At 41.2% G+C, this 13,146-nt stretch overlaps 1 protein-coding gene across 1 annotated transcript in view; it reads right to left on the reverse strand.

Annotated features, from left to right (window-relative positions):
* TRPM5 (transient receptor potential cation channel subfamily M member 5) overlaps nt 1-12,162 on the reverse strand; it is a 79,018-nt gene extending 66,856 nt beyond the window's left edge. The window contains exon 1 of the mRNA XM_078387296.1: nt 11,467-12,162. Coding sequence (XP_078243422.1) covers nt 11,467-11,883 — 417 coding nt within the window. The 5' untranslated portion in view covers nt 11,884-12,162. The remainder of the gene's footprint in view (nt 1-11,466) is intronic.
* Between the last annotated feature and the right edge of the window lie 984 nt (nt 12,163-13,146).

Genomic DNA, 13,146 nt, shown 5'->3' on the forward strand with positions numbered 1-13,146 from the left:
AGTGAGGAGGAATTAAAGAACCTCGTAATGAGGGTGAAAGAGGAGAGTGCAAAAAATGGTCTGAAACTCAACATAAAAAACCCTAAGATCATAGCCACTGGTCCCATCACCTCCTGGGAAATAGAAGAGGGAGATATGGAGGCAGTGACGGATTTTATTTTCTTGGGCTCCATGATCACTGCAGATGGAGACAGCAGCCACGAAATTAAGAGACGCCTGCTTCTTGGGAGGAAAGCAATGACAAACCTTGACAGCATCTTAAAAAGCAGAGACATCACCTTGCTGAATAATCAAAGCTATGGTTTTTCCTGTCGTGATGTATGGAAGTGAGAGCTGGACCATAAAGAAAGCAGACCACTGAAGAATTGATGCTTTTGAATTGGGGTGCTGGAGGAGGCTCTTGAGAGTCCCCTGGACTGCAAGGAGAACAAACCTATCAATTCTAAAGGAGATCAACCCTGAGTGTTCACTGGAAGGACAGATCCTGAAGCTGAGGCTCCAGTACTTTGGCCATCTCATGAGAAGAGAAGACTCCCTGGAAAAGACCCTGATGTTAGGAAAGTGTGGGGGCAAGAGGAGAAGGGGATGACAGAGGATGAGATGGCTGGACAGTGTCTGCAAAGCAACCAACATGAATTTGACCCAACTCTGGGAGGCAGTGGAAGACAGGAGGGCCTGGTTTGCTTTGGTCCATGGGGTCAAGAAGAGTCGGACACGACTAAATAACTAAACGACAACAACGAAGGGATTTAAAAATCTCTGCCAGAGGAATTCAGTGCACTCCTCTGAACCACAGCAGAAAATTGTCTATGGTACATCAGCTGTGTAGTGGAAAACACACTATCCGGTTATTTAACCAGAACTACATTTTACAGTGCCACGCAGTATCACCTGCAGAGGGAGGGAGAGAGATGACTATTAGTGGTATATTGCATTATATCCTCTTGCATGCAAGCCAAGTGATTTCCTGAATTAAGGAGTAGTTCCAGTTAGGTTACTTTAAAGAAGCGGGAGTACAATAATAGTGGTCACAGTGCCCTAGATACCATTGATGTATTGATTTTGTTCAATCAGAAGTGAATGTAAATTAATAGGAAGTGAACACAAATATCCTAGTAAGAATGCACCCACACAGTCATGCCATGTGAATAAAATAGAACAACCTGCTACTAGCTCTTGCAAACTAGTCTGGTAAGTTAATTTCAATCAGAAAAACAGCAGCCAAGTGCCACCTACACAGAGAGACATGACTCAACACAACCTAGACCAAATAATAACCTCAATATGTACATCTCCCTGTATTTCACTCATTATCATCTTAAAAGCGGTGTTCAGCAGCTGCTACCTTCACAGACTTGACTTGCTCTGTGTAAATGTATCTTAGCCCCGTCACACCTCAGCAGCAACTGTATTGCTATTTCTAAGAAAGAATAGGCCAGCATGTAAGACTTTTGAATCTCAATTGCTGCTTTAGTAGGTTCAAAGTCCCCAAGCAGGTTGTTTTCTTCCGTGTGTGTGTGTGTGTGTGTGTGTGTGTGTGTGTGTGTGTGTGAGTGAGTGAGAGAGAGAGAGAGAGAGAGAGAGAGAGAGAGAGAGAGAGAGAGAGAGAGATTCACTATTTTTTTAAATGTAAGTTGTATCTTTTAAAGACTGCCTTTTTCCCAGCAAAGGAACCCAAGGTGACTCACAATGTGAAAACAAGTAGTACAAAAGGCACAATAAATAAATAAAAGCAATTAATTGTGCAATAATAATTGAAAATCCACTAATTAATTAAAATCATTTAAAACTTTAAAAACAGACATAGAAAACCAACAAACACTACAGTATATGGAAAAATTTTGTGTGCATAATTGTAAGCTAAGGGGTATATTTAAAAGATGTTTGTTTTGAATGTATTCCTCATCTAAATTTGTGTTTCACGGTTCAAGGCGCTGTGGGTAAGATGACCTTGCATGGTAAGGCATAGGAGATTTACCATGTGGCAGTGACAGGCAACAGTAGGATAGCAGCATTTTGAGTAATGCCAGATGAGGAAGCTGGGTTACCATTTAAATTTTCCACAATTAGACATGGGTTATTTGTATTTTTATCCCCGGGGACACAAATACAAATATCAGCACCACAGGTGCCTGGGACAGCCAGACTCTCCCCCTGAACCAGCAGGTCCACATACTGCTTGCAACACGGTGCACATAGCTGGTATCATTCTCATTGCTCCAATCCAAGAAACAGCCCAGTCGGTGCTTCCCCACCTCCCCACACATCCAACCCCTCTGGTGAGGAAGCAGGATGAAGAGTCTCCCCGCTTAGCTGTTGAGCGGATGGTTTGAAGAATTACACTGGCAGTGTGTGCCACGTGGCAAGCAGTAAGTGGACCTGACGGTTTGGGGGAGGATCTGGTTTTTTCTATCCCAAGGGATATAAATACAAATATCCCATGTCTACCCACAATGCTCTGGCAGCATCACTTCAGGGTACTGTGAAAAATGAAGGTGGCAGTTACTCAGTTACCTGGTGCTGCATAGAGCACTAAGCGTCAGTGGTGGGCCCTGCCAGATTGCTAGAGTTCAGGCAGCTTCCCAAGTATGCCAGATTCTAATGCCACTCCTGCCCCTTCTGGTAAATATGGCAATTCGATGTCTTGTCCTGAGATGCAGCCCAACTGGGCTACGACTGAAAGCAAAAATGCATAGTAACTTCTTCCTTGTGTGGTCATTTGTTTTCCCCTGAAGTAAATGAAATATTCATGATAATGTTTCTAATTATACAAATCTACAGTAGGTTGAATGGACATTGTATTTGGAAAAATACAACACAATATCCTTCATCCTGACCAATGGCCATCTTCTTGCCTCTCACTCATTCTAATCTACTCAGCTGACTTTTGAATGCATCTACCTCCTCCCCACAGAAAGCTATCTTGTTAATGTCTGCTCATTTCCAGGATACAGTGGGGTGAGGACCTGACCTTCATGACCTTGTTTACACTCCCAGACAGAACTCTCCTAAAAAAAAAAAGTCCCCATGAGCACTATAAATGTTGGGCAACCTATGTTGCTTTATTTTATGTACACATTTACCTTTTTTAAAAAAATAAGAACCCAAATAATCATGTGAGGGGCAACACATTTGTAACTGGCTCTAAGACTATCTCAGAAATCTAAGACCTTCGTTTTGATTGGTCTGGCCTGCCACAGATTAAGATTGTGAGTTAGAACCAGGCGTGGGTTGTGTTCACACACCCCACCCAATTTATAACATTGATATGGTGAAAATATTATCACTAGACTACCATTCGTACTGCCACTCGCAGTGATTTAATTGTGGGGTGGCAGTCCAAAATTCTCCCTGTAGCAAATATGTGTGAGAGTCTCTCTCCCGAGTCCCACCCCAATGATATGTACAGAAACAGACTTGTCATAAGGCTTTCCCAGGCCAGTTTTTTAGACTCGTAAACTCCTTCATATGAATACTTAAAATTAGCTGAATTATGGGTTAGTTGAGCCACACACTCGGATGTAGTCCGGTACTTTGCTACCTACCTCATGGAGAATTTTTTTTGGGGGGGGGGGCGTTGCTTTTGTTTACCACCGTTTAGTGTGGTATATATTTGATCATTTAAAAATCTTTTTATACTTACTGTTTTTAGCTTTAAGTATTGCCTTTTAATGATGTAAGCTGTCCTTTATAAGAAGAGAGGCAGGGTAAAAAAATATTTTAAATAAATAAATAAATAATTGATTTAGTTAAATTGTCTGCAGCTGTTTGGTTTTGGTTGGTTGCATGGAAATACAACAGCAATTAGATTATGAGCCCTAACTGGGGTAAGAATGCCTCTTACATACCAATGCAGGTATGAAGCCTCTTCTCACCTCTGGAGCCTCTCCCTGCCCTCTCTCACAGGACACTAGGAAAGAGAAGAGGCGGCATTTTCCAAACTAGTTTTCATGGCCTCACTAGCCATTCTGCCATTTCCTCTGAGGCATGTTCTTCCATCCCAAGCACATTCTCACTCATCCTTGCTGCCTCAAGCACAGTTCCTGGCCCACCTTGACAGCATGGCTGAACCCTCTCATTGTCCCTTGACCTATTTCTCCTACAAGGTCACCTTCTAAATTCCTGAATGACATGGGGCAGAGATATGTAGCCTTCCACTGACATACCTTCCCTGTTAATTCCACGGGGTGTTGGGCAAATGTCCTCACATTACTGCTCTGAGTGTGTTTGCTTTTTTCATTTAACACACACAGGCATAGAGAATTTCAATGCAAATAAGCTTACTTTGACTCTTCATTTCTCAAAGCATCACCTGGACACTAATCCAACAGTTTGGACATTTGACTATCGTCGCTTTTTTAGCAAATTGGGAAGATATTTGCTTATGTGCTCTGCAGAGAAGAAACAGAAGTATGGAAATAGGAAGGGCCATCCCAAGACATTTCACTGCCTGGGCAAAGTGCAAGCGTCCCTGCATGCATAGAAACCAGATGCTTTGCAAACCTGACACTTCAATTCTGGAACTGGGACAGAGTCCTCTAACACACCTGAGAGCAGCAAATGACATTAAGAGGCACAAGACAGGCTTGACAGGTCTCAGGAGACATAGATGAGGGGATGCTACTGCTCGTTCCAGATTGCTCTATTCTGCCTAATGGTAGAGCTGTCTCTGGAAATGGGAGTAGCTGGAGTAAATTGGCTCAAGAATTCAAACAAATGAAAATGAACGGGGGAAGGCACCATGATTTGAAGAAGTCTAGCAACCTGAAGCTGGAAAATAGTCAAATATAAAACTAGATATGGGGCCTACAGCCAAGCTTTGAATAGTTATGTCAAATAAACATTGAAGCCCATGCCCTCCAACACGTACATTGAGTTTGGGGGGGGGCAACTTCTTTCCTTCCTTTCCTTCCTCCTTCATAGCATTCATCCCCCTTAGTCACCTCACATTCCTACACTGTTCTTCTTTTCAGAGTTCCACCACCTCCAAAGGGCTTTCTCCTGGGCTGTGCTTCAGAGCAAGAGAGATAACATACAGCTAGCAGAGAGACAGAGATATGAGAAACTAGAGTTGCCTGCTTGTGACTGATGAGTCCCTCAGCCAGCAAATAAGTATATAAAAAAAGAAATAAATATGTATGTATAGGCATTTATAACATAAAATTATGATAATTATGATAAAAATTATGAAATTATTATGTATATGTGTGTTGTGTGAATATGTATATATGTACCTGTACATATGTGTATATCACACACACACACACACACACACACACACAAATACATATATGTACATTTGGAGATACTGTACAGTATATCTAAATCTGTATTCATATTCCTTCAGTGAAGGTTATTGCAGTTCACTGGCACAATGAGTCACTTCATCCGATTTCAGATGTGGATAAAATCTTTTAAACAAATTTGACAGCATGTGTGGAGAACAGATTCAGAACGAGACCGTTGCAGAGCATAGGAAAGGCTAATTTTTTGTTGGTGTTCATTTTTATAAGGAAAATTTCCCTCTCTAGCCCACCCTCAGTTGGCACTCCGGGGAAACTCAGACCCTGTTGAGGAGTTTCTCCAAAACATGCCTGTTAGTTTAGTATTATCCCCTTATTATTTATGAAATAGCTCAGGAGTGGCCCAAGCATCCCCACTTTCTGTGGCAACTTTATACCTTCTCTGTGTGCATTTTACACACATGGCAATACACACACACACACACCCATGCTCCATCACTACAGTCACTAAAGGGGAAGGCTTTAAGGAAGATGATCCCCCAGAACCCTGCATTCTGGCTAGTCTTCCCACAGAGTCTTTGCTTTGAGATCCCATCTAAAGGCCAGCAATGCTTGAAGAAAGACTGTGCTGAGCTGGCTTATGGCAGGCAGCCTGCAGTATGCAGCTGATACCACCATCTCTTACTTCTTCTGGAGGTGTACACCTCCCTGCCTCACTGTAGCCATAGTGCATGCCTTCGGTTCCTCCTCTCTTTCACCTTCATTTAAGTGGAGTGCCTTCTCTCCTGGGCTCTGCTTCCATCATCTCTTGCCGCTGTGTGCCTTTTCTCCCCTCCCTTCTTTCTTGCAGATGGAAGGAGGTGGCCTTTTGCTTCTGCACAAGGGGGCTGCTACCCCTCCCTGTGCAATGTGGGAGGAGTCCTACAGGACCTCTGAAGCACTAAAGCAGCTGTGTAATTGTGCACGCAAGACACTTCCCTCAAGCATGAACTCCCCCACACTGGAACAGCCTCTGCTAGCAGCCAGCCTGCTGTCCCAGCAACTCTCTCCCAGCCTTATGCTAGATGTTAGCCTTGAAATAGTGGCTGGATATCAGCAAATATAGATTTTTTTAAAATTTTATTTAAATCCCGCCTATCTGGTCCTGCGACCACTCTAGGCGGCTTCCAATACAACATAAAACAGCAAATAAAAATAACACAAGAATTATTACATAAATAACTTCCATAACAATTTACGAGATGGGAAAAATAAAGTAAAAAATAAATAAATAAAAATAAAGAAAGAAAGAAGAAAGATCAAGTATTGACTTAAAAGTGAACTATGAGTGAATTAGAGATCTGTAAGAATGCTGAATGGAACAGAGAGTTAAAAGAGGTTTAAAGTTAAAGTAGAACTGATTCAAATAAAATGATTAGCAACCTGTGATTTACCTATTGAATATTAATCAGATGTTAACTTCCCTGATCTAATAAATGACTTAAGTTTTAAAAGCACGTATGCCTCCATGATTAAATGTTATTAAGGCAGTAATACCTGGTGGCAGCAAAGAAAGAAGGGTGAGAACCTCGTGAAATAGGGGAATAGGGGCTTCAGAGGAAATTGCCACAAAAGTAGATGAGAAAGTAGCACACGCTGGCATTTGCTGTCACACTGGTATCTCATAATTTCTGCTCCAATAGGATGGGGATACCTCACAGTATCCTCCCAACTTAGGAGAGATCATGGCACCCAGTTTGTTTTAAGTATACGCAGAGCCCAAAGCCACCTTATTCCATATTTATAGTCTATAAATTCATTTTCCTTACTTTCATGACTTTCCTTACTTCCTTTCCTTACTTTTTTCCTAACCCATTAAGAGTCTATATTTGAAAAGATGAGGGAAAGGGCTATGTTGTCTGGGGACAGGAATCTGGTACGCATTATAATATATGATTGCATATTAAGTTACACATGTAGGTATGAAAAGGAAGTATATACAAATGCAGAGAAATCTCCTTTGCATGAAATTGAAAAGGTTGAGCTTTAAGATGACAATGCTTGCTAAGCTACCTCCATCTGTTTTGTTTTTAAAATACAGCCAAACCACTGAAATCTGAGTCCTTTTGCACACCACCTCTTCTTGAACTGAACTGGGCTTCTATTTTATTCAACTCACATATGAATATAGTATTCATATATCTCAAGCTTCCTGAATCTGACTCCCTCTAAATACGTTGGACCAAAAGTCCCACTAACCCCAGCCAAAAACATTCAACAGAAGTGAATATGTTTAGTTTGAAGGAGAGAACATTAAAGAGAGACATGATAATACTCTTCAGATAATTTAAGGGGCCAATACATCGATACATACATAGATGTTGTCATTAGAATGTGAAATCCACCAACGTTCCAGAAATGTGATTCTGGCAGCGTTTGAGCAGTTTTGTTTCCAGCCAGCATGTCTGTATCTCCTGATGACCAATCATAAAACGAAACAATATAATTTGCAAACTACAGGAGGTGTAAAAGGTTCTTGCTGTAGCAGTCACATGCTTTTAGTGCTGAAGAAATTCCCTCTACTAATATCCCCATCATCTTTACCGTATATTGTGGCTCTTAAGAGTAAGGGCTGGGGAAGATAAAGTAATGAACCAAAACCTTGTTGCTAAAGTAAATCAATAGAATTTATGGAAAAGTCGGCTCACCAAATCCCCGTTTATTCAATGGGCCTACTCTAGTGTAATTCACTACACCAAGCAACAGGATTTTGGCCATTATTGTTATCGCTAATAGTTTGGCATTGCTGTTACCTATGAAGTAACATATTCTAGATAGTGTTATTACTAGAGATGGGCACGAAGTTAACAGCAAACCTGGAAATTTGTCAAAAATCACGAATTCATTGATTTGGATCAGCTCAGGTTCATCCAAATGGGACAGTCTGAATTTTTACTGGACCTGCCATAACCTGCCCCTTTCCACTTGCCTCCATCACCTCCCTACCTTTTCCTGCAGCTGCTTCCTCTTCCACCACTGTTGCTGCCATCTTGAGAGCCCCCCTCAGGCTGGTGGCCTTTGTGCATGTCCCCCCTCAGCTGGGAGGCGGGACATGCACAAATGGCCCTCAGCTGCCTGACAGGCTGGCTAACTAACTAAAAAAAGAGTAAAGAATAAAATACAATATATCATTGCTGTTGTTAGCTGGTCTGTTAGCCAGCAAAGAGGGCTTTGCTCATGCCCCCACCCATTCAGCACAAAGACTACCCAGCCTGAGGGAGTGACAGCCTCTCAAGAGGGCAGTGGTGATGGAGGAGTAGACAGTGGTAGGAAAAGACAGGGAAGCAACAGGGCAGTGGGAAGGGGGTAGGAGGCAGGCTGTGTTGGTGGAGAGGCAACCAGTTTTTTGGGGGTGGGTTAGACAGCCACCGGCTGTCTTAAAAAAATCCTGAACTAACCAACATCCCAATTTCTGGTTTGCTTTGAAAAAAATCATAAATTTGTGGTTTGCTGTTCGTGTACTTCCATGAACCAAGAAGAGAGACAAACTGCCATTTTGGATCCATTTTAGGTCCTAGCAAAGTGGGTGGAAATCTTGTTCAGTGGAAGTCTTATGAAGAGATTGGAGAGCCATCTGTTGGGGGGTGCTCTAGTGCTTGATATACTACATTGAGTAGCATGTTGGTTTCTTTCCTGTGATTCTTACTATCTTTAAAGCAAATTTCTTTGTTAAATACACCTTCTCTCTGTTTATACAAGAATAACACCCTTAAGTGACAAATGTCCTATTATTTCAAATGGAGGAAGTAACTGAACTTTGATATCACAAATCCTTGATAGTATGTATTACAAAAGAACATAAAGTAAAAGGGAACTTATTGAAGTCATTAGAGAACACAAAAATATCATAAAGTGCTTAATCTTGATATTGGAAAGAAAGTGAGGAATAGTTGTACCAGCTTTCTTGGCCTTCTGTCCTTAGATCAGAAGAAGAAAATTATCAGTATGTGTGACCTTAGTTTCCCTCTAGTCCATGATGATAGTTTAATGTTTCATCTAGAGTTTTTCTTAGTGGAAATTATTCCTACATGTGACAAAAGTGTACACTAGTTTTTATTTAAGGTAAAGGTTCCCCTTGACAAATGTCCAGTCATGTCCAACTCTAGAGGGTGGTGATCATCCCTGTTTCCCAGCCGTAGAGCCAGCATTTGTACGTAGACAGTTTCCGTGGTCATGTGGCCACCATGACTAGACATGGAATGCTGTTACCTTCCCACTGTGATGGTACCTATTTATCTACTTGCATTTGCATGCTTTTGAACTGCTAGGTTGGCAGGAGCTGGGACAAGCGATGGAGCTCACTCCGTCACGTGGATTTGATCTTACGCCTGCTGGTGTTCTGACTTTGAAGCACAGAGGCTTCTGCGGTTTAACCCACAGCACCACCATGTCCCAGTTTTTACTTAGATTGTGCTATATGGTAATAACAATGATTCCATACTAATAAGCCCAAGCAGGTTTATCTCTTACATTGATTTATTTAATGTTGAAAAGTATTTGAATTGTTTTACATTGTTTTAAGGTGATTTTATGTATTGTAACCCAGTGGGTGGAAATTAAGTAAACAGACTCTACCCCAATGGGTTAAAACAAACAAACAAACAAACAAACAAACAAACAACTGCATACATAAATACATACATGGAGTGGGTTGATGAGTATTTCACAGTGAAAGTCCAAAAAGTGGTTCTTGTGATAATGCCAACAATCATATTGAGTGAATGTCCAAAACAGTGATGATAATTAAATTAATGATTATTTAAAAACAAAACAAAAGTCCTCTGAAGATGCCGGCCACAGAGACTGGTGAAACATCAGGAAGAACAACCTTCAGAACATGGCCAAAGAGCTCCCCCCCCCCCCGGAAAAAAAAACGACCACAACCAAAACAAAAGAAGGATCATTGAAGATAAACAATTTTAACTGATATTAGTGAACACATAATTTAGTGCACTTCATCAGATGCCTGCCTTTTCAACTTTGTCAGAAGAAGTAGGCCAAAACTGAGAAAAAGTTCACGCCAAATGAAACTCCTTTGTCTTTATGATGTCATGAAACTTTCTGCTGCATTTTTGCTGGAGCAGACTGAAGGTGTGATTATACATTTATACATTAGAATGTGAATCATCAGGCATTCTCTTGCTGTGAAGTCACACCAACACATTCAGTTCTCTGATTTACATAACAGAGGAGCAAAGCCTTCTAATTGCAGTTTTATTGACATTCTATTGAAGTGCCTGTAGTTAGCATGGTTCAAAGGAATTGCCTAAGAAATGCCTTTCTTTCTTCAATTACCCATTTCCTCATAATGGGAGAGCTTGTTAAACTGTAAACAAACAAACAAACAAACACAATTCTGCCCACCCAGGAAAAACTGCAAAAAAAAGAAAAGAAGTGTCTTGGGAGAGAGGCTTGTCAGAGACAGGTGAGTACTTTCTCTCTCTCTCTCTCTCTCTCTCTCTCTGTGTGTGTGTGTGTGTGTGTCTGTCTGTCTGTCTGTCTGTCAGTAGGCCTGCACCCTCCTCATTCTCCCTCATAAGGCAAAAGACGAGGCAAAGGTGTTTCTCCAAAGCACTGCTTTGTGTGTCTGCATTTGTGCGCTCTTTTGGGCTTTCCTTTCTGCTTCACTTCAGTGAAAGGATTCATTTAAAAAAAACAATGAGTCTCTAGTGAGGACGGAAAACTCTGCATTGGGGGTTTAGGATTCTCAGCTGAGCTGCATTTCCTGTTGTGTCATGAGATCAACAGGAAAAATATGAATCAGGCTACCCCAAACCCATAGCATTTTCCGTATTTTCCCTATGTAGTTAGGCTCAGTTGTCCCTCACAGATAACTACACTAATTGATGTTATAATTACTGTTAAGTGAACAGCCATATTCTCATGAGAGCATCCATGGCTAGCCAAGTTACTTTGGCAGCTAAAGCAGCAAATCATCCCACAAATGCCTCTCCCCATCCCTGGAAATAAATATACACCAACAAACACACACAAACACACACAAATGCTGGCTGTCAAATGGTGAAACAAAATTTATCTTTGGAACAGCTGAAAAATCTTCATCTTTATGAAGATTAGCAGCAATTTATTCAGAAGTACCCCAAAGAGCTTAGAATCTTCAATGCTTGCAGAACTGCCTTAACATTTAAATAACCCATCAATACAAAATATTTAACGGTCTTACCTGCTGACTCTCCTCGGTGGTCATAATGAAGCACTTACACTGCTGAAGTTGCAACAGGTACTTACAGCATGATAGTTGTGCCCTCCCTTTCTCTTGTGGAGGTTGTTGTTTCTGCTTTAGCCAAAGCAGTCTTCCAGCTGAGCCTAGGGGAAAAAACAACAACAACCAGCACATGCACCTGCTGGAAAAGAAAAACATACAATTCTTCCAGGAAATGGATATAAAAGAACCCAGCCAAATAAAGGTATATGCAAATAGTATGCAGTCATTTCTGTTATGGTGCTTCAAACCAATGAAAACCTTGCTGCTTTTGGAAACAACAGGACAAGGGCATGGAACAAAAGTTCTGTACCATAAGGACCATAACATGACTTTCTGCTGTCTCGGGGAATGTCTCTGCAGATCACCCAAGTTCATGACAGTTTTGGTTTTCCTAAGTAAAGCAAAAAAAATAATAATCTGATTTTAGGCTTTAAGCTTCCCAAATCCCGATGAGTGTTACTAATTTATGAGCATATGCATCCTAACTTCTCTTATGTTTCCAAGTTGCAGATCATGAAAATCAAGATGGTTGTACTCAGTGATTGTGGATTTGTTGCATTTCCTGTTTCATAGAAGGCAAGGGACGTCTGTTCCAGAGGGTCCCCTAATCCTTCGCAGCAGATTAGGAGGGTTGAAAGGAACAGCAGAGAAAGAATATTTGCTACTGAGTCACCCCCTCATTTCCACTATTGGATCACATGCTTCCCACTGAACCAAGGGACTTCCAATGGCATAGATTCAGAATTGATTTAATATACAGACAAAAATATAGAACTTCTCTACACTGCACATGGTTAAACTGTGGAATTAGCTCGTTGTTACCACATGATATGAGATACCAACCATGTCTTTGAAAGGGGATTAGACAAATTCCTAGAGGATAGGACTACTAATGACTGCTAATTGAGATGGCTATTTGAACTCTTCCGATTCAGAAGCAAAATGTCATTGTACATGCAATTTATTTATTTGTTTGTTTAATATCCCTGTTTTCCATCAAAAGAGGGACCCAAGGTGGCCTACAAATAATTGGGTGGGTGGAGGAACACCCTGATAATGCAATCAATTGCAATATTGAAAACAATTCAATGTATATTAAGCATTAAAACATTGCGAGAAAAACACATTTTAAAAAGAATACAACTTCCTCATTAAACCCTTCCCTTATTTACTAAAAACCTGTCTAAAAAGAAGGGTCTTTGCCTGCTGGCAGAAAGGTTTCAAGAAGTGAGTTACAAAATCTGGAAGGGGCCAGTGAAAAGGACACACTTTGTTTCCTGCCAAGCATGCCCAGGCTGGCACTGGGACCACCCTTGCTGGAGGGCCCATAATAGGGGACAGGGATTGCTTTCATGCCTTGCTTGTGGGCTTCCAAACAGTATCTTCCACTGGTTGACCGCTGTAGCAGCCAGCCCCGATGACCGGCAGAGATAGCCACCACAAACAGCAGGTTTAAGCTATCAGGAATTGGCAGCAAAAGTAAGAAAGAGCCCCATAGCACTTTATATGCCAACAACTCACTTTTTCGTCTTTAAGGCACCAGATATGACTCTTTGTTAGTTGTGCTGCCACAGACTAATCAAGCTACACCTCTAGAAATAAAAAGACAGGAAACTGTTTGTTTAAGAATTTATTACT

This window comes from Pogona vitticeps, chromosome 1 (genome assembly GCF_051106095.1).
Source record: "Pogona vitticeps strain Pit_001003342236 chromosome 1, PviZW2.1, whole genome shotgun sequence".
Lineage (NCBI taxonomy): Eukaryota > Metazoa > Chordata > Lepidosauria > Squamata > Agamidae > Pogona > Pogona vitticeps.